Genomic DNA, 22,408 nt, shown 5'->3' with positions numbered 1-22,408 from the left:
CATTCAAGTCAAAAAGCAACAATTAGAACTGGACATGAAACAGTGAACTAGTTCCAAATTGGGAAAGGAGTATGTGAAGGCTGTATATTGTTGCCCTGCTTATTTAACTTATATGCAGAGTACATCAGCAAAATGCTGGACTGGATGAAGCATGAGCAGGAATTAAGATTGCTGGGAGAAATATCAATTAACTCAGATATGAAGATTAAATCATCCTTATGGCAGAAAGAGGAGAGGAACTAAAGAGTCTCTTGAAGGTGAAAGAGGAGAGTGAAAAAGTCAGCTTAAAACTCAACATACAAAAAACTAAGAAAAACTAAGATCATGGCATCTGGTCCCATCATTTCATTGCAAATAGATGGGGAAACAACGGAAACAGTAAGAGATTTTCTTTTCTTGGGCTCCAAAATTACTGCAGATGGTGATTGCAGCCATGAAATTAAAAGATGCTTGCTCTTTGGAAGAAAAGCTACAACGAACCTAGACAGCATATTAAAAAGCACAGACATTACTTTGCCGACAAAGGTCCATCTAGTCAAGGCTACAGCTTTTCCAGTAGTCATGTATGGATGTGAGAGTTGGACCACAAAGAAGGCTGAGGGCTGAAGAATTGATTCTTTTGAACTGTGATGTTAGAGAAGACTCTTGAGTGTCCCTTGGACAGCAAGGAGATCAAACCAGTCAATCCTAAAGGAAATCAATCCTGCATATTCACTGGAAGGACTGATGCTGAAGCTGAAGCTCCAATACTTTGGCCACCTGATTAGAAGAGCCAACACATTAGATTCTAAGACCCTTATACTGGTAAATATTGAAGGCAGGAGGAGAAGGGGACGACAGAACACAAGATTGTTGGATGGCATCACCGACTCAAAGGATATGAGCTTGAGCAAGCTCTGGGAGAGGGTGAAGAACAGGGAAGCTTGGTGTGCTGCAGTCCATGAGGTCGCAAAGAGTCAGACACGACTGAGCGACTGAACAACAGCTAATACATTAAATAAGTAGAACATGAATGAGTAATAAATTTTAACCTTTGCATAATATGGGATCTACTACTCACAACTCATTATCCAGCTATGTTTTTTTTTTTTTTGCCTTAACAAAAATAGACCCACAGACATGTAAATGACACATTCTGTTAAGCTTCTAGCTCTTTAAAGCTGGATGCTGAGTTCATCTGTACATACACACACACAAACACACACATACAAAGTCATATACATATATAGGCACTTGGGAAACAGAGTTTTATACATTCAAGTGAAATTCTATAGAGCCAACATGATTAAATTGTATTTCTTTATAGTAATGTATCTGTCTCAATTATGATGCCAGAATGTCATAACTTTCCTTGGATAGTTGATGTAAACTGTTTTGAATTATGATATTATGGTGGACTCAAACTTTTCCTTACATCATATATATGGACTTATGAAAGAGGATGTAGGAATTACATCTTACTTGAGGTTTGGGTTTATTCTTTACGGTCCCGAATCCCTTATCTCCTCTTAATTTTCATATTGTCTGCAGGGCCACTTAGAAATCCTATAGTTTCTCTTCTCTGTGGCCATTTTATGTTACCTTAGGTCTGTTAATTCCTAAGTTACTCAACAGAACTTCTAGGACTTACAGTCTGCTACCCTCTGTCATCTCCTGTGGAGTCTACTGAAATGAAGTGACTTCCTGGGTTCCACTCCCTTATCCCAGTTCACTGACTGTTCCTTTCCAGTCTGCTTTGCTGGATCTATGTCATGTCCTTGACTTCTGAATATGCTTCAGGGTTCAGTTTTCAGGTGTTTTCTATCCTATCTTGTCCTGTCCTCTTTCCCCTAGATGACCTCACTCAGTCTTCAGTTCAGCTTAGTTCAGTCGCTCAGTCGTGTCCGACTCTTTGCGACCCCATGAACCGCAGCACACCAGGTCTCCCTGTCCATCACCAACTCCCAGAGTCCACCCAAATCCATATCCATTGAGTCAGTGATGTCATCCAACCATCTCATCCTCTATCATCCCCTTCTCCTCCTGCCCTCAATCTTTACCAGCATCAGGGTCTTTTCAAATAAGTCAACTCTTCACATCAGGTGGCCAAAGTATTGGAGTTTCAGCTTCAATATCAGTCCTTCTAATGAACACCCAGGACTGATCTCCTTTAAGATGGACTGATTGGATCTCCTTGTGGTCCAAGGGACTCTCAAGAGTCTTCTCCAACACCACAGTTCCAAAGCATCAATTCTTTGGCACTCAGCTTTCTTTATAGCCCAACTCTCACATCCATACATGACCACTGGAAAAACCATAGCCTTGACTATATGGACCTTTGTTGGCAAAGTACTGTCTCTGTTTTTTAATATGCTGTCTAGGTTGGTCATAACTTTCCTTCCAAGGAGTAAGTGTCTTTTAATTTCATGGCTACAGTCACCATCTACAGTGATCTTGGAGCCCCCAAAAATAAAGTCAGCTAGTCTTAAAGGCTCTAAATATTGTATCTATCCCAATAGATCTAAAACTGAGCTCCTGTCCTCCCAAAATTACCACTGACCTTTCTGTCATTTTCCCAGCTCAATCAATGGCTATACGTGGCTTCTATCTGCTCTGCCATAAACCACAGAATCACCTTTTTCTTCTCTCAGATTCCACAGATATTCTATCTGCAAATGCTGCTGGTGTTACCATCACTAATTCATTGCATTATCCTATTCTAAGCCACCTCTTGCCATTGGAAGATTTTTAGCCTTCATGACATTTACTAACTCACTGGAGCTCCCATGCCTTCACCTCCTGTCACCCTTCCCCATCCCCACGCACTCTGCTCTAGCTGCCCTGAACACTTGCTGTCTGCCCAGTGTGGGCTATCTCCAGGCCATTGTGCTTACTTTTTCCTCTGGCTGGGTGGCTCTTCCTTTAGATGGTCATGTGACTCTCTCCATGACTTATTCAAGGCTCTGGACAAGCCTCATCTGTTTGTGAAGATCTCCATCGAACACGCTAATGAAAAGAGCACCCTATTCTCTCCAAATTCACTGAGGCTGGCACTTTCACTAACTGATATTACATAATAAATTTGTGGATTTTTTTTCAGGTTTATTAAAGTATAACTGCAAATAAAATTGTATTATATTTAAAGTGTACCTGTGATGATTTGATACATGTGTATGGTGTGAAAGGATTCCCACCATCTGGATAATTAACACATCTATTACTTCATACATTTACCTCCTACTGGTGCTACTCTAGTAGCACTCTAGGTTCTACTCTCCTAGTGCTAAGTTGCTCAGTTGTGTCTGACTCTTTGCAACCCATGTACTGTAGCCCAACAGGACCCTTTGCCCATGGGATTGCCCAGGTGGAAAACTGGAGTAGGTAGCCATTCCCTTCTCCAGGGAATGACTGGAGACCCAGTGACTCAACCTGGGTCTCCTACATTGCAAGCACATTCTTTACCATCTGGGCTACCAGGGAAGCCTTGTAAGTTTCCATTATACAATAATGTATTATCAACCATGGTCATTACACTATGTATTATATCCTTAGATCTTATTCACTTCATGACTTGGACTTTGCACCCTTTTATCACCTTCTCCCATTCCCCAGTCCATGGTAACAACCATTGCACACTGTTTCTATGAGTTTGTTTGTTTTAGGTTCCACCCCAAGTGAAACCATGCAGATTTTTCATTCTCTATCTGGCAAAAATTGCTGAGCATGTTTGGAGAATATCAAGAAACTCAAACCTGGCCTAACTGTAGAGAGAGGAGATGGCATTGAGCCTGGAAAAAGGGGTTGGATTGCAGAGGGTTTCTAACACTCTGAGAAAACATCTGACTTTTCCTTGGGTAGGCAGGGGAAACTCTTGAGGGTATGTGAGCAGTGTCATACTTTCACAATGATTAAAAGTTTATTTGTCCTGATAAGAGATATTGAATACTTGAACTAAAAAGTGGGTGAGTTAGTAATCACTGGCCAAAGTCTCTGCAGAGAGATATCTCAGCCTCCTCTATGTATATTTTAGAATCTGTTTTTCTTATCTCGGGGAGAAGCGCCTCTCTTCTCATCATATGAAAGTCTTTGCTATGTTAATTAATGTTCCAAACTTTATGTGATGACCTTAGTGAGTTATGAAATCACTTTCAGGGGTTTTGACTAAAATTTCTTCTAATAATGCAAGAAAGTAAAATTGAATATAAACTCTGATACATAATATAGACGGGCTTCCCAAGTAGCTCAGCTGGTAAAGAATCCGCCTGCGATGCAGGAGACCCCAGTATGATTCCTATGACGGGAAGTTCCCCTGGAGAAGGGAGAGGCTACCCACTCCAGTATTCTTGGTGGCTCAAACAGTAAAGAATCCGCCTGCAAGGTGGGAGACCTTGTGTCCATCCCTCATTGGGAAGATCTCTTGGAGGAGAGCATGGCAACCCACTCCAGCATTCTTGCCTGGAGAATCCCCATTGACAGAGAAGCCTGTTGGGCTACAGTCCATGGGGTCACAAAGAGTCGGACATGACTAACACACACACACACACACACACGTGCATATGTATGGATAGATAGATATCCATACATTTTTTTGTATCCTAGCTTATGAGGTAAAAAAAAGATTTTCTTAGAGTGGTTGTAATCAATAAAGTTGGAAAGCCATTAAAATAGCTGCCTTGATTTCATATTTGATTCTTACAGTGTCCTTTGCATAAAAAACATGTTGCATAAATCATATAAAGCAAAAATGAAACAAATATGAAAACATTTTTTATTGATCTTGCTGACCATCAAAGTAGCACTCTCTCCTCCCCTTCTTGAAATTTCTTAGAGCTGTTTACTCACACCCTTGTAACCTAACGTCTGCTTCCACTGTTGACTGTCCAAATCCACTGGGGACCCACATGGTTAATGTCATGGTCTGTACTTAGTCTCTCCTGGGAAAGCAGCATCCATGCTCATCCTCTGCTGCTCTTTTCTCTCACTACGTTGGCAATGGCTTGGCCTCAGTGTCCTTGCCTCCCTGACAGCTCTTTTCTTGGTTTTTCTTTCTCTTCTGACTTCTCTAATGTATGAACTCCTATTTTCTTCTCATGTGCTCCCTTTGAATAACACGACCCTGGGAAATTTCTCTATCTTCATCTAGGCTTCTCCAATGGCTTCAAGCAATAAAGACTCTGCCTGCAATGCAGGAGACACAGGAGACATGGGTTCAATCTCTGGGTTGGAAAGATCCCCTAGAGTAGTAAATGGCAACAGCCTCCAGTATTCCTGCCTGGGAAATCCCATGGACAGAGGAGCCTGGTGGGCTGCAGACCACAGGGTCACAAAGGGTTGTACACAATTGAGCACATATGCACTTCTTCATCTGCCCTTCCAATTTTCAGATTTTGATTTCTTGTGACTATTTGCATATTTCCATTCAGACAGACCTTTCATATAAATTTAACTTATTTGAAACATAAATTGTCTTTCTTCTACAGCAGCTCTCTCCGGTTTCCCCATTTCTTTTAATGACTACCATTGTAGGTCAATTTTGCTACAAAGCCCTGGCTTCAACTCCTGCCTTGCCTAAACCTGTCATATCTAATGAGTTATCAGTTCTACAGGGTCACATTCAACAATCTACCTTCTTGTGTTTTCCTCACATCCATCCCCTTGTCTCTCTTTTTGTTGCTATTACCTATTTTCAGGTTCTAATTATCTTTTGCCTAAGTTAGTGCAGTAGCTTTTTAATTAGTCTCTTTGCTTTTCTTATTTTCCTGTTTCAGTTCATTATACTCAATTCCATCATAATAGTCTCCTAAAGCGTGGCTCTGATCACATCAATCTTTTATTTTAAATAAAAATTTGTAGTGTTTCCTCATTACAAAGAAAATTAAATAGCAATTTCTTAGATTGGTATTCAAGGATTTCTACAGTATGGCCTCCATTCTCTTATTCCTTCACCTGTAATTATAAAATTCTATTTCAACCCATGCTCCAGACTCTCACTGGTTTTTATACATAATTTGTGTTTCCTGCTTCTAAGCTTTTACTCTGTTAATTTTCTACTATCTCTGCCAGTAAAAACTCTTCAATCTATTGTAATTTAATAATTAAAATAAATTTAAAATTTATTATGCATGCTCAGTTGCGTCTTTTTGTGACCCCATGGACTGTAGCCCGCCAGGCTCCTCTGTCCAGGGGATTCTCCAGGCAAGAATGCTGGAGTGGGTTGCCATTTCCTCCTCCAGGGGATCTTCCCGACCCAGGGATCCAACCTGCACCTCCTGTGGCTCCTTCATTGGCAGGTGGATTTTTTATCAGTGAACCACCTAGGAAGCCAAAAATTTATTATGAATATTATTAATTTTTTAATATGTTCTTTAAGTTTCCAAACTCAAGTGTGGTACTTTGTGCCTTCAAGTCTCCTTTAGATCTAAGCTGACCTCTCTGCAGACATCGGTGTAACCGTGAGCCTCACCAGGAGCTGACCTCTCTGCAGACACCCGTGTGACTGTGAGCCTCGCCAGGAGCTGACCTCTCTGCAGACACCCGTGTGACTGTGAGCCTCTCCAAGAGGTGCCCTCTCTGCAGACACCCGTGTGACTGTGAGCCTCTCCAAGAGCTGACCTCTCTGCAGACACCCGTGTGACTGTGAGCCTCTCCAAGAGCTGACCTCTCTGCAGACACCCGTGTGACTGTGAGCCTCTCCAAGAGCTGACCTCTCTGCAGACACCCGTGTGACTGTGAGCCTCTCCAAGAGGTGACCTCTCTGCAGACAGCCATTTAACTGTGAACCTCTCCAAGAGGTGTTCTGCTTCTTTTTTATATATCCTGTAGCTTTTGTTATAGCTCACCCTACAGAAAATTATCAACTAATTATTAATTCCCATTTTAATAAACCATAAAATAAGTACCTTTCTCTTGTTCAGATCAGTTTATCAGAGGTAGATTAGGGAAAGGAGGATGAAAATAATATCTTTCACACACCAACCACTTTTGCTCAATGAATGACAGGATCATGTATTTTATCCTCATCAATATCCCATTTATCTAAAAATTCACATTTGATATCCTATGCAAGACTTATGTTCTGTTCAACCAAAAAGGGATGCTTGCAGAGAAAAGGGAGATAATCACACGAAAATGTTTTCAAAATGTAAACAAAGCCAAAGATGGAAAAAAAAAAAAAAACTTGGAATAGGTAGAACTATCTCTTCATTTGAGTTGCTTTATGGTTCTTATATACTAAAGGTGTCTAGGATTCTAATTCTGAACAAAGTGCCCTACATTCCTTCAAAAGCAGATTCTTAGAGAAAAAATTACCCTACCATGTAGAGATTGAATTCTATAAATCATTTAGAAGAAAGTGCAGATAGTCTTAGGAAAAAGGTAAGTGAAAACACCTAGGGGTTTCCATCAATACATAAACCAAAGCAGAACGTTCTGACAGCACTGAAATAAAATATGCCTGCATTTGTTTCCCCTTATGGCTGTGTTTCCATGGTATCAAGCTTGGATTATCTTAACAGAAAGGGGCTGTGATTATGGGAGATACTGACTTATTTTGGAGCATAACAATAAGTCATCTTGCTGTAACCACATTATTTTTCAATTATCTGCCTGATAATTCTTTATCAGTCATGAATTAAACACAGAAAATGAATGAAAACAGCTATAAAATTTATATAATATGCATCAAACAATCCCTCATAGCTGAAGTTATTGCAGAATATATGAAAACACTAGGTCTTTCTAAAAACTTATAATACACATTGGTACATAAATCACTTATTTCATAAATATACGTTAACATTGGTATTTACATTTTAATAAGCATTATTTACTTGGGACAGAGTTTTAAAGGAAAAAGGAGCCATCGAGTATTAAGTGTTCACTTTTGTCCTGTTTTTATATTGTTAAAAAAAAATCTATCTTAAATTGAGATTTTTGTCTACATGAAAAAAATAGCTAAATCACAGAAAAGTCCATGTGCTACACAGATGGTGTTACTGATTGGGAAATATGGTAATATTTCTCAGCCTTACTTGTTGCTGGAAGAAATTAGAGGGCATGCACATTGCTGACAGTCATTTGGCAATCCCTTGACGATGCCATAATAACCAAGAGCACATCGTTCACAGAAGTCACCAGCAGTGTGATGTTGACAGTTCTGTAAAGGAAGAGGAGTTTGTTTTTAAAGTAATGACAGAAGGTGATTTATCACGGAGCTCCCCGCCTCGGAGTCTGTGTGCTCCTGTGAACACACACACACACACCCCATTGACAGAACTCAGCTATTAGCTCTACATATATTTTAAAATTTATTTTTTAATTGAAGGATAATTGCTTTCCAGAATTCTGTTGTTTTCCATCAAACCTCAACATGAGTCAGTCAGAGGTGTACATAAGTCCCCTCCATCTTGAACCTCCCTCCCATCTCCTTCCCCTCTAGATTGTTACAGAGCCCCTGTTTGCATTCCCTGAGACATACGGCAAATTCCCATTGGCTATCAATCTTACATGTGATAACATAAGATTCCATGTTACTCTCTCCCTACATCTCACCCTCTCCTCCCCTCTGCCTACGTCCATAACTTTGTTCTGTATGTCTGTTTGTCCACTGCTGCCTTGCAAACAAATTCATCAGAACCATTTTTCTAGATTCCACATATGTGTGTTAGTATAAGGTATTTATCTTTCTCTCTCTGACTTACTTCACTCTGTATAATAGGCTCTAGGTTCATCCACCTCATTAGAACTGACTCAAATGTGTTCCTTTTTATGGCTGAGTAATATTTCATTGTGTATATGTACACATTTTTTAAAAGAAGCTCTTTCATTTGAGAAGTTAATACTGGGCTGTTGTAGCTATAATGGCAAGAGTTTCTGTTCTCTTTTCCTTACATCAGTCTCTCTGAATTAATTTTCCTCTTATTCTAATCTGGAGAATAGACTTCACAAATTTCTAAAATGTATTGTATCATCTGGCTATTTATGTTTCTTCTCTACCAAGTGTTAAAAAAGCGCTAAAAGTCCTAAGGTCTTGGTGCCTGACCATCAATGGGCTTTTTGAAACCAAACCAAGGTGGAAAGCATTAAGTATCTTAAGAGAAAACAATTATAAAAAAAGAAAGAAAGAAAGGTCAGTCTTGTTTCCAGATTAAGAATATTATTCATCTAATTCTTGCCAAGTGTTGATTGTTCTCTACAGAAAGAGAGGACCCAATCTGAAACCAGGGATCTCAAGTCAGTATTTTCTTTTTATGTTTGCATAATAAGAGGTATTTGGGTAATATGCTTTAAGACATTTCCAAAAGAGAATGAGAACAGTTTTGGAATATAGTTTCACCACAAACAATAACTTAAGTCACTTCCTCTGACTCTTTTTGAGAGTTTATGCTATTCTCTGGGGTGAAACCATGGCATTATCACAATGAATTTTGGAACCCTGTCTATTGTTTCATTTTTTGGTGTTATGTTGAAAATACATTGTGTTACAAATAAGATTTTATAATTCACTGTTAAACTGATCTACTTTTCTAACAGGATACAAATATCAAATCTTCTAATTCTCCACCTCTCTCTCAGCAGATGTTAGCTTCTTATTTTCAGGGAAAAGGAAGTCCTCATTTGGTGTTCTCTCATCTTCCTGCCAAACAACAGACTATCTTTTCTGCCTCACTTTCCTTCCTTTCAATGTGTAGTTCCGTCCACAAGAAGTGGTGCATTGTTCTTTGTCTAAAGCTGCTCTCCTCCTAAACTCTGGTTTAGAAAAAAGGCCTTCTTTGTCTCCTATTAACTCCAGCATCTGCATTTTCTCCTTCTTGATGGCTTACTTCCACTGACAGTTGAGGTTGGTTAAGCCTTTCATATCTTAAAAAAAAAATCTCTGGGATCTCATGTTTCTGGACAACTTCCATCTTATCTTTGATAGGTTTATTAAAAAACATTATTTACATTGCTAGTCTCTACTTCCTTATCTCTTTTTCACCTCTTCATTCTTTAAACAGGCTTTAAACACACACACATACACACACACACACACATACATATATATATATATATATTCTTTTTTACATTCTTTTCCATTATAGGATATTACAAGATATTGAGTACAGTTTCCTGTGCTATATAGTATGTACATGTTGTTTATTTAATTTTATATATAGTAGTGTGTATATATTAACCCTAAACTCCTAATTTACTTCCCCTCTGACCCCAAACAGGCTTCTGATTTCACCACTGAAAGATACATCCAGGCTCATGAATATTATTTTTCTGGCTAAATCAAAATTTACTGACAATAATCTGCCTTCATGACACATGAACCATCTGCAGCAGCTGATATTCCTGGCCATCCTTAGGTTGAAATTTTCTCTTTCTACAGCAGTACATGAACCAAGAACTTCCGAATGTACAAGCTGGATTTAGAAGAGGCAGAGGAACCAGTGAAGAGGAACTAAGGAGCCTATCGATGAAGGTGAATGAGAAAGCTGGCTTAAAACTCAACATTCAAAAAGCTAAGATCATGGTATCCAGTCCCATCACCTCATGGCAAATAGATGGGGAAAAAAGTGAAGATAGTGACAGATTTTATTTTCTTGGGCTGCAAAATCACTGTGAATGGTGCCTGCAGCAATGAAATTAAAAGATGCTTGCTCCTGGGAAAAAAGCTATGACAAATCTCAAGAGCATATTAAAAAAGTAGAGACATGACTTTGCTGACAAAGGTCCACATCGGCAAAGCTATGCTTTTTCCAGTAGTCATGTACAGCTGTGAAAGGTGAACCATAAAGAAGGCTGAATGCCAAAGAATTGATGCTTTCAAACTGTGGTTTTGGAGAGGACTCTTTTTTTGGGGGGGAGAGGACTCTTGAGAGTCCCTTGGACACCAAAGAGATCAAAACAGGTAATCCTAAAGGAAATCAACCCTGAATATTCATTGGAAGGACTGATGCTGAAGCTCCAATACTTTGGCCACTTGATGTGAAGAGCTCACTCATTGGAAAAGGCCCTAATTCTGGGAAAGATTAGGGCAAGAGGAAAAAGGGATGACAGAGGATGAGATGGTTGGATGGTACCACTGACTCAATGGACATGAGTTTGAGCAAACTCTGGGAAACAGTGAAGGACGGGAAGCCTGGTGTGCTTCAGTGCATGGGGTCACAGGTTTGGACATGATTCAGTGACTGAACAACAATACAGTTTCTCTAATAGTACAGTGTACTGACTGATTATCTTCCTCTGTGGCTACTCTTTCTTATCTTCCGTCATGGATTTCTTCCCCCTTTCTGTTGAGTAAGATTGGCCCTTCCTAACTTTGGCTCTCGTTTCTTCTCTTTCTCTTTCCTACATTTTCTACCTTGGTCATTTCAAGCATTCCTAGAACTTCAGCTATCAGGGCTTCCCAGGTGGTGCCGGTGGTAAAGAACCTGCCTGCCAATTCAGGAGACATAAGAGATGCAAGTTCGATCCCTGAGTCAGAAAGATCCCCTGGAAGAGGAAATGGCAACTCGCTCCAGTACTCTTGCCTGGAGAATCCCATGGACAGAGGAGCCTGGTGGGCTACAGTCCATGGGGTCACGAAGAGTCAGACACGACCGATGTGACAGCACGTAGCTATCATCTGTCTGTCCCAAACTCTAAATTTTATATATTCTGCCTAATATCTATCTCTAATGAGTTCCATACTTAAGTTTCTAATTGCTTCTTAGATAGTCTTCTTGTATAACATAAAAGTATTTGAATAAGAAATCTCAAAAATTAAGTTCATCTCTTTCAAAACCTCCTAATGCTCCTGTACCTCCCATTTAATGCGGGGTCACTATCATCTCCCTGGCATAGCAAGAAAGACCTTTATAATTCAGCCTCTCTGCTTACTCCTCCAGTCTTCTGTCTAGCTCCTGTAACCTTCACACTGTATGCTAAAGCTATATGGGACTATCTGAAATTCTCAAATTATGCAGTGCTTCCCCTTACCTCTGGGAGTTTTCATATGCAAATGTCTTGTTCTGGGATGTTTTTCCTCCTCTTAACTTGGCTAACACATATTCATTCAGCTCTCATTTTCACTGTCACTTTCTCTGATAAACATTCCCTGATGCCTGAAGTCTGGGCTAAATTCTCCTTCTCGCTCAACACAGTGACTGAAATATGTTGACATTCAATGATTATTTTGAATGACTGCATAAATGAATGTACTTTCTAGGTATTATAGATAAAAACTGGTTAGGCTTCTTAAGATGAAAAAGGTCAGTTTCAAGTCTAAAGAATTTGCAGTAAGGTGGCTAGCAGGGAGAGAGGATTTGTCATATTTGGATACTGATTTAAGTACCATAATCCTCTCTTATTCAGTCATCCAAAGGAACCACTGTATTTCAGCAAGAAAATAGCCATTTCATATTTAACAGTAGCATGGTGAGAGATAATGATTCCAAGATAAAATAATTATCTGTGAATTCCAGTCTCAAATCATTCAGCAAGTTGCCAAATGATGAAAGAGTGTTAACTGGGGAGTGCTTTAAGAATATACTTTATAGTTATAGAAATGAGCAGATGCCCCAAAATACATGGGATCTTAAGCAATAATTGTTAACATTTGCCTTTGTAAAAAAAAAAAAAAGAAAACCTGCATAATAAATTATTTATGTAACTTACTGTAATACTGATAAGTGAGTCAACACAAAAAATAATGCTAATCATTACTAAAAATACAGATATTAAAAAATATGGTTTGCTTCTTTTATACCTACAACTCTGTATAATTTCTACAAAGAGATAGCAAATATTTGAACTTTCTCTGGACAGTCAATCTTTCACAGGGTTGCTGACATACTAAACTTGGTTAACTGAATCAAATGTCCCACTTAGCCCCACAAACACAGCACACAAATCATGATGCTGTTTTTGAAACTTTTGACATCAATCTTTCATATAACTTTCCTGTTTGCTTTGAAATAGAGGACATAATATTTCTCTTATACAGAAATTAGTCTTTAGAAAAAAATTTTATGTGTTAGAGGCCTAAAGAGAAGTTTAATGATCTGGAGATTAATATATGCCAGTATCATTTCAATAGTAGATTACAATATATAGCTTTCATTTTTGTTTTTTGAATATGGGAAAACCAAGTTCTGCCTTCTGAAGCTTTGCAGATTAAATCCTCCCTGGTGGCTAAGAAGGTAAAGACTCAGCCTGCAGTGCAAGAGACCTGGGTTTGATCCCTGAGTTGGGAAGATTCCCTGGAGAAGGGAATGGCTACCCATTCCAGTATTCTTGCCTGGAGAATCCCATGGACAGAGGAGCCTGATGGGCTACAGTCCATGGGGTCACAGAGTCGGACAGGACTGAGTGACTACACTTTTACTTTCACAAAGCTTTTCCTTATGCTGCTTGGAAACTTGTTTCACTCTAATTTCAATTAGCAACCCAAGCTCTGCCTCCTGAAGCTATACAGATTAAGTCTAATTTCCATTTCCCGGGGAAAGTCTTCAAATATCTTAAGAACATTATTACTTCCTAAATCTTTTTTTCAAGCTAAACAGTTAACAACCCTGATTAGTCAGAATTTCTCTTAAAATAGAGATTATAAGTCTCACAAATATATTTAACATACTTCCATCCCTGATCTTGATCTTATACAAGTGAATCTGTAGTCAAGTAAGAACTCCTATTTCATAGAAATTGCTATTATGTGTCATTCCCTCTGTTTTTTCCCTTAAACACTAGTATATAAATTCCTAGAAGGCAATGCCCACACATTCCTCATCTTTATATTCCCAGAACCCATGATGATGCCTGAACATGGTAATACTTATTAACAAATGCCTCAACAATGAATAAACAAGTGAGCCTAAGTTCAAAACCTACTCTATTAATTTAAGCTTGTTAATTGTGGCTCATAATTCTACCCGCCAGGCTCTTTTTGATTATTGACAGCATCCAACACTGTAGGTAACACTTCCAGCTTTACATCATCTGAATATTTGATAGATTTCAACCAAATCATTAATAGAGATTTTGAACATGACGGGGTCAAACACAAATCCTATGCCTCATCAATGGAGACATTGATAGACCTTATTGTAGGGTATGCTGTTTAGTGGCTTCTACACCCACTGAACCTGGGAACTGATTACTATTTGGCCTATATTTTCAGCCCTGTTTGTGAGCATATAAAGAAATGTTCTATCAAATGCCTATTTGAACAAACCAGAGTTTGAGCCATAGATCTCTTAGGCTTATGACTTAAGCAAATTATTTAATTTTTCTCAGCATCATTTTATCAGCTGTATTAGAAGGAATAATCCTTTCTCATCAATCTATGGTAAGAACAAATGAGAAAAGATTATCTCCAGTGGCAAGCCCTGGTTCTGGTACATACATAAGGTTGGACACATGGTAGCTGTTAATCTTTTTTGCTGAATTTGACACATGACTTATCACATTCTCTGATGAGTTTGAAATTATACTGAGAATCACGGAACTACAGTCTCAGATGTTATATACATAATAACTCAAGCAATTAGCCTGATACGTCTTATTTTAAGGGAACCTATTCTGATTGGTAATAAACATTATTTATGTTTCACTGGAGATCAAACTCAATCCGTCTCTTACATTCTACTTTCCTTTTTAAAACCTGGTATGATACTTTACTGTTTTCCATCCTATGATGAATTTCATATTTTCATGATTTTGCAAATTTTTTTCATATATGGTTCTTAATCACATTGCAGATTCTATTAATACACTGGGGTAAAATTCACCTGGACCTTCAAAATCACAGTCATTCCATCAGCTAAAAGTATGATTACAATCAGCAACTATTATTTTGTACTGGATGTGAAACATGATTCTAATATTTTTTACTCAAGGGTCTACAAGTTACTTAATATTTTTTAGGATTAATTTTCAGAGCTGTAATACAATACTAATAATTTCTATCTTGGTAAGATAGATTAAATAAGATAAGGTTTATTTTTAAAAGACCTTAAACATAGAAGATTCTAGTTATGAGTTTACTGAAGATGGAGCTAATTGCTTAACCATGGAGGCTGACAGTGTTACAGACAACAGAGCAGATCAATATTTATTTTATCCTTTCATTTTAAAATAAGAATTGTGATAGAGTAAAAATAATATTTTCACAAATTGTTTGGTCTTGAGAATGTTACTTGTGCCAGTTGAGATTTCAATATTCCCATGTAAAATATAGGAGAAATAATATTGACTATGTAAGTCACTCAGTCATGCCCTACTCTTTGTGACGCTATGGGCTGTAGCCCGCCAGGCTCTCTGTGGGATTTCCCAGGCAAGAATACTGGAGTGGCCTGCCATTTCCTCCTCCAGGGGATCTTCCCAACCCAGGGATCAAACCACTGTTTCTTATGTTTCCTGCACCGGCAGGTGGGTTCTTTACCACTAATGGCACCTGGGAAGCCCAATATTGACTATAGGTGTAGTGACTATTAAATGAGAATATATTGTGTATAAAGAGACAAAGCTATAGATGTGTGTTAGTGTTATATAAACTCTTAAAACTCTATCTTATCTATTTTTATGATTGTGTGTGTGTCTGTGTATGGATTAGTATTAATTCACCTACCTCTTCTCCCCCTTCTGGCATGAGGTTCAATATCTTGTAGGTTTTACTACTTCATTTTGAAGAAAATTTTCCTTAAGAAGCAATTGTAACTTAGATATTGGTAATAACATGCCTATGTGTAGGATTTATTAGCATCTACGAAGAAGCAACAGCTCTCTTGTAAGTGTCATTAAGAATTATTAAGAGTAGTTACAAAGTGATGTGAGTTTTATTTTACAGTTCAAATACTTAGCTTGTGAAAATTTCTATACTTTTATCTACTCTTTATTTTTGAAGAAAGGAATAAAGGAAAAGAAAAAACAAGATAAGAGAAAATCTAGCATAGCACTAGATATAGCATTGCTTTTTACAGTAATTTTTTTATTAATTATCATCTGATCGGTTCTTAGATTATAAATGGTGGATAATATGTATGGTAATTATCATCTTTATTATCATTAATCATCATAGCTATCACTTCTACTATAGAGCTTATCATGTGCCAAGTAACGTTCTAAGCCTTTTATCTAGCATTTCATTGAATCCATAGAAAAACTCTATGATTCAGTACTATTATTATCTTCATTTTATAAATGAGGAAATTAAGACACCATTGAGGTTAAATAAGTTGACTAAGCTTACACAGACCATAATGGATGAAGCCATAATTTGAATCAAGGCAGTCTGACCAAGGGGTCATGTTTATAACCACCATGCCAACATAGAGGGCATTGCACTGTGTAGGTGATATGATATTTAACTGGGAAACACAGTAAAAATAGTAAAGAAATCAGTATGCTTCAGTTGCTTCAGTTATAGCATTGGAGTAGTCATAGTTATTTCCTATTTGCCTCATGAAGCTGTTTCAAAAATGAACGAAGTTGCCTAAACCCAAAAGTTGTAAGCTGCCTGAAGGAAAATATAAAAATTCAGAGCACAGTAATTTATACTAGCTGTGCATGTCTGATGCACCTATGCATTTATTTTTATTTCACGTAGTGATATCTCAGAAAATAGAGCTATAGTAAGAATTGTTGGCACAAAAATAGTTATAATAACCAGCTGGTCAAAAGAGTACAGACAGTATAAATACAACAACTTTTATCTGAAATGAAAATGAAATTAGACTGTATTTTTTATGAGGACTTCTAAATTATTCATTGTTGTTCAGTCGCTAAGTTGTGTCTGATTCTTTGCGACCCTATGAACTGCAGGACACCAGGCTTCCCTGTCCTTGACTATCTTCTGGAGTTTGCTCAAACTCAAGTCCATTGAGTCAGTGAAGCTAGCCAACTATCTTATCCTCTGTTGCCCGCCTTCTCCTCCTGCCCTCAATCTTTCCCAGCATCATATGGAGTGACATTACTATTATAATTTCCAGTGAAGATAGCATAAGAAAGAAAAATGCATTTAATTTTCACTTAAGAATGTATGTTAACCACCTCCTCTGAAATTATCCATTGAATTTTACAAGCCAGAGGTTGGAAAAAAATATTACCCTTAAACCAAATGACAATTATTTCAAGAATTCAAGGATGGTTAGTATCTTCACCTCCACTCCAGTCCTCACAAATAAGCATATTATAAATTTCCATATTTTGCCTTGGTAGAAAGAAGATAACCTTTAAGAAGTCAGGAATAAAACGTTGTCTTAATAGGATGAAAACTTTTACCTTAAACTAATCACCAGAATTGTACTTTGTGATAAAAGATCTGAGTCATTCTTATTAAAATCATTAATAAGATAGGAAGCTGACCACCCTCCTATATAACATTTTTTTGAGACTTAATCAAATCAAAACTATGAAATTATTATATGAGAGATAGCTCTGGCAAGGAAGACACATATATAGGTTTTTGAAAATACTGTAAATATAAAAATAACTGAATCAACTAAGAAATGTCTAGAGCTAGAAAGAAAGTGGTTGGATATTAAAAAACATGTAAAAAATCTATTTTGTCAATATTTACCAGTAATGACCAGTTAATAAATACATTGAAACAAAAAAATGTAATGTTTACCATTAAGAAGAAAATGTAAGATACATGGCAATAATTTTAACATAAGAAATGCATAGTCCATATAGGTAATACTAAAAAAACTGTGAGACATAAAATGTTTGAAAGTGAAGAGTATCATATTCTTAGGTTTAGGGAGGATAATTCAATAGTGTAAAGATGATGATTGTTTACGAATAGCTTAACACAATTCAAATAAAAATTCTAGTACTATTTTTTGGGGAAGAGAGGAAATAGTGAATCAAAATGTCATTTGAAAGAATTTATAAGTACAACAAGCTAAGAAAATTAGAAAAAAAAGTGTAGCAAAGGGCCTTGCTTTACTAGAATTTATAATTTACCATAAAATGAAGGTAATCAGGGCATTATAATAGGAACTAAAATGTAAGGAGAAAAGAAAAGATGCTCTTTAAAACATATCTTAACATGAGCAAAAGAAATACGTATATATTCAGACACCATGATGTGTCAGGGAGAAAAGGAAATATTATTAAGTAAATGTTTCTTTAAAGTAACATATTTGAAGAAAAATCATCTCCTTACATTATAATAAATTCTGGAAAGATTAAAAAGTTGGATCTAAAATGCAATCATAGAAATAACGGTAAATACTATGCAATCTCAGTATAGACATTTAAAGTCATTGCCCAGGGGAGATTACCATGAGAATGAATATTGTTAGAGAAGCAAATTGCTCCAAGGATTCAGTCCTAGGAATATCAATATATTGACTTCAGGTAATGAGGAGAAAACAGCAAAGAAAAGTATCAAAGAGCAGACTTTGAAAATCCCGAGATTACCATGTCCAGAAAATTAAACTGAAGAAAAGCTTCAAGAGGAATGGGTGATTCAGAGTAGCAAACGCTGCTGATAAATCAATACAATGAAGACCTGAACACTAATTGTTGGTAAGTGGTAGAGGGAAAGCCTGATGTTAGTAGTTCAAGGGGGAATGGTAGGAGAGAAATTGTAGATGGAGTATAAACTCTTTTCTATGTTAAAGGAGATGAATGAAATAATACAAGTCAAGAGGGAAAGTGGAGTCAAGAGAGATTGATTGATTGATTTTCTAGATAGAAGAATCAAAATGTGATTCAGAAGGGAGAGGAGAATAATGGTGGACAGAGTGATGCTCCTGAGTGGGAGAAGGGCGTACGTGGCACACTTGTTTTTTTCTAGAAACAAGAACAGTTTATCCAAACTCATGGAAGAATCACAGTAATTGCATACAGATGCAGAAAAAATAGGTGCATGTGTTAGTGGGAGCTTGGGTTAGTTCTCTTCTGATTGCTTCTAATTTCCAGTGAAATAAGAAGAAGCAAGGCCATCAACTAAAAGTAAAGATGGAAATGGGTCTGGGAAGGGTTTGAAGCTTGAAGAGGGAAGAGAAGGTATCAAATTATCATCCAGAAAAGTGATCAAGATGCTGGACTGGAGAGATATGGCATGGTGGAATTGCAGCAGAGAGGTTCCATTTGAAGTCAGTGATGGTGAAAGTATGGTGAGACTAGTCGGCATAATCATGTGTTTTTCAACAGCCACATTCAGCTTAGAAGGCACAGGCATTCGAGGAGTAGGATTTAGCCAGAGTTAGAATTCACTGAGTAAATGCTAGTAAACGAGTAGTAATAAGAGAAATGAACATTACAAAGCAGCGATAGTAAAGAAGGGTCATGAATATTAAGCTGGTTAAGAAAGTGAGGGCATGGGAGACACAAGGAATGATAAAAGATGTGAATGTCAATGATGAGACTAAAAATGTTGACACTGAAGTATCAAGAAATGAAAAGTGAAGTCGCTCAGTCACGTTCAACTCTTTGCGACTCCATGGACTATATAGTCCATGGAATTCTCCAGGGCAGAATAATGGAGTGGGGAGCCATTCCCAGTCAAAGGAGAGGATGGTTTACCTTGAGACTATAGAGGCTCTCAGTTCCTGATAATGACAAGTCCTTGGAAAGGCTCGTGGAGTGAGGACAAGACACTAAAGTTAAGGGTGTGGAAGAGTTCATTTTACGGACATCGGAATCAGCAGGAATTACGCCAGAAGTGGTGCTACAGTGAATGGCAATGATGCAAGTGAAAAATCTTCTAGGAATGTGGTGGGCGACCCGAGGGTTAGAAGATGGTTTCAACAAGCAGGTAGAGTGGGCAAATCAATGGAGATGTGAGAATCAAAGCTGGGGGCTATTACAGAGGAGAAAAGGTGATATAGCCCAGGTTGGATGCATGAGACAAGTGCTCGGGCCTGGTGCACTGGGAAGACCCAGAGGGATTGGGTAGAGAGGGAGGTGGGAGGGGGGGATCGGGATGGGGAATACATGTAAATCCATGGCTGATTCATGTCAATGTATGACAAAAACCACTACAATATTGTAAAGTAATTAGCCTCCAACTAATAAAAATAAATGAAAAAAAAAAAAAGAAAGTGGCCCCACCTTCAGGGTCAGGGGAATGAAGACTGTGAGAAAAAACAGTGGCTTTCACTGGAGAGTGTGGCTGGGGGAGCAGTGTGCTGGAAAACCACGTTTCACTTTGAGCAAATGAAGAGGAAATCAAGGGAAGAGGGAGATTATGTAGGGATTTTGCTTATTTCTGGTCTTGAGTTCCACAAGGCTCCATAGGGGTTTCAGAAGACTAGGAGAGGTGGTGAAGGAGTTCGACTGAGACACCCAGAGCTGTGTGGGGATTAGATTTCGGGGGCCCCAAGTGACACAGAAAACTTGAATTTCTCCATAGTTCTGATTGTTCCAGGGATGAGAAAAATGGAGTTTAGCAGGAATATCACAACAATTAAAAAAAAAAAAAGAGCAGTTAAAAACTCATAAAAAATAGTTAAATTATGGATATCAAATCAAAGAGTGTAAAGATGATAAAGACTAGCAACATAATACGCTCGTGAAATGTACATTTTAAAAAAACGCAGGACATAAAACTACACCTATGGTATCATATAAATCTTCTTTATAAGCAAATACATAAAATTGGTGGGAAACACATAAAATATTAAATGTCTATCTTAAATTTTAGACTACTTTTTTTCCTTAATAGTTTTCTATAATTTCTGAATTTCTTACAAAGAGTTTATTTTTAGTAATAATCAGAAAAAAACCCCTTGTGATTCTAGTACTTGTCTAAGATGCTGTTGGTATTAATGTACTATTTCTTGACATGAGCAGTGATTTTTCCAGTTATAATTTTTACATTATTTTTAAAAATGCATAGTATGATGTCTTTTCTTCAAATGTTCTTACACACACACTCACACACATATGTATACAAACAATTAAGTTCCCTGCAGGTTAGCTGATCTCGGCACTCAGTTTATGAATACGTGTAAGGAGAAAAGAGAGCATGGGCTTTATCCAAGAAAGGCTCAGGTGAGTACCTGGCATATGGAGGTTTCAGGGTCACACAGGTTGCTATGTCCATGACACTGACAAGGTACACAGGTTCCCAGGGTTGGTCCAGGGGTACGGCCACCTGGCTCAGAACGCAGTCGATAAAATCCTGGCGTGCATGTCTGAAAGAAAACGGAGCCAATTAGGAGAGCCAACTTAGAAAGCTTTCTTTAGCAAACCTTGGGTTCTTCAGTAGTTAAAAAGAAAGATATTTTTCGTCCCATCAGTGGTAAAGGCAACACTACTTACAAACAGTGAATGTCACTTTTGATTCCTAATGTGTATTTCTGCCTGGTCCATCAAGTATACAGGCAGCATCTGTGCTATCAGATGTTAGCAAAGGAAAGTTGTCATTTGCAAATACCACTCAGCCTGAACAAACTTCACATAGTCTTTTTTCTTGAGGAAGAAGTTTGTTTTTAAATAAAATTGTCATATGGACTAAAGAGAGAATCCCAATGTCCTTGACAGCCTAAAAGCTGTCTCCACTGTGCTTGATGGGTAGCTTGATGAGTCCAATGAGACTCAGCAAAAAATTAAATAAATAAAAAGTATTGCGGTTGCATTATTTATATAGGTATAATTTAAAGACTATAAAAGTAAGAAATTCAAAATAATAAGAGCTTTACACGTCTTGGGAATATTAGGCCACCAATAAAATGTATCTTTTCTTGATGTAGTTTTTTTCATCTTGCAATAAAAATCTGAGAGCAAACAGGAAACTGCTAACAAAGCTGACATACACAAAATCAAGGCTTCCATCTTCATTCGGGTTTATTATGTAAATTTATCAAGAAACATCACTGGCTTTTTGGAAGAAAGCCCATCGCTCTGAAGAGGAAATGAGAACAGTCCTGTGTTCTGGGCTCAGATCTCTTAGTATGCAAAGCTGCTGCATTTATCAGCCTTTGTTGATTTATGAGTAAGAGGTAGGAGCTAGTTTTTCAGATTCCACTAAAGATTATGAAGGGATGTTATCCATGTCAACTTTTTTCCATAGGATATCTTACTCCCACTGATAAAGAGAAGTGACTGCTGAATAAGCAGGGGAAAATATTAAATTAAGAACTTCTTAATGCCTTTGCATTCTTTTGGTTCTGGACCAAAAGAACCAAACCAGGGTGGAGTAGGTAGAGAGGTTCCTTAGAAAAAGAAAACGATCAATAGATCAATAATCTGCATTCTCTTGTTTGTTTAGATTTGGATAATTTGAGAGTACTTCAATTAAGCACTTAAGATTCTCTCTGCTTTTATCTCGGCCTGTAGGAAATTCTAATGAGATGTAATAATGTCCTGGATTTGAGCAAGCTGATAAAACCAGGAATAGTATTCAAAATATTTGGAGTTCTATTTATCTTATGGTGGAAAAATCAGATACATGAATAAGTTTATTCATATTATTCAAAATCAAGGTTCATTTTGCTATTGTTACCAAGTA

The 22,408-nt window shown here is 37.6% G+C and overlaps 1 protein-coding gene across 7 annotated transcripts in view; it reads right to left on the bottom strand.

The window, feature by feature from the left end:
* The window catches only part of LAMA2 (laminin subunit alpha 2), a 648,848-nt gene that overhangs the window by 187,918 nt on the left and 438,522 nt on the right, over window positions 1–22,408 (bottom strand). For all 7 annotated transcript variants that reach the window (XM_043888304.1, XM_043888305.1, XM_043888300.1 and 4 more), the window contains 2 exons: window positions 20,958–21,092; window positions 8,010–8,134 (listed from right to left, as the gene is read on the bottom strand). In XM_043888304.1, the coding sequence (XP_043744239.1) occupies window positions 8,010–8,134; window positions 20,958–21,092 (260 nt within the window). The remainder of the gene's footprint in view (window positions 1–8,009; window positions 8,135–20,957; window positions 21,093–22,408) is intronic.

Source organism: Cervus elaphus, chromosome 26 (assembly GCF_910594005.1).
Source record: "Cervus elaphus chromosome 26, mCerEla1.1, whole genome shotgun sequence".
Taxonomy (NCBI): Eukaryota; Metazoa; Chordata; class Mammalia; order Artiodactyla; family Cervidae; genus Cervus; species Cervus elaphus.
This window is presented reverse-complemented; position numbering and strand designations above follow the sequence as displayed.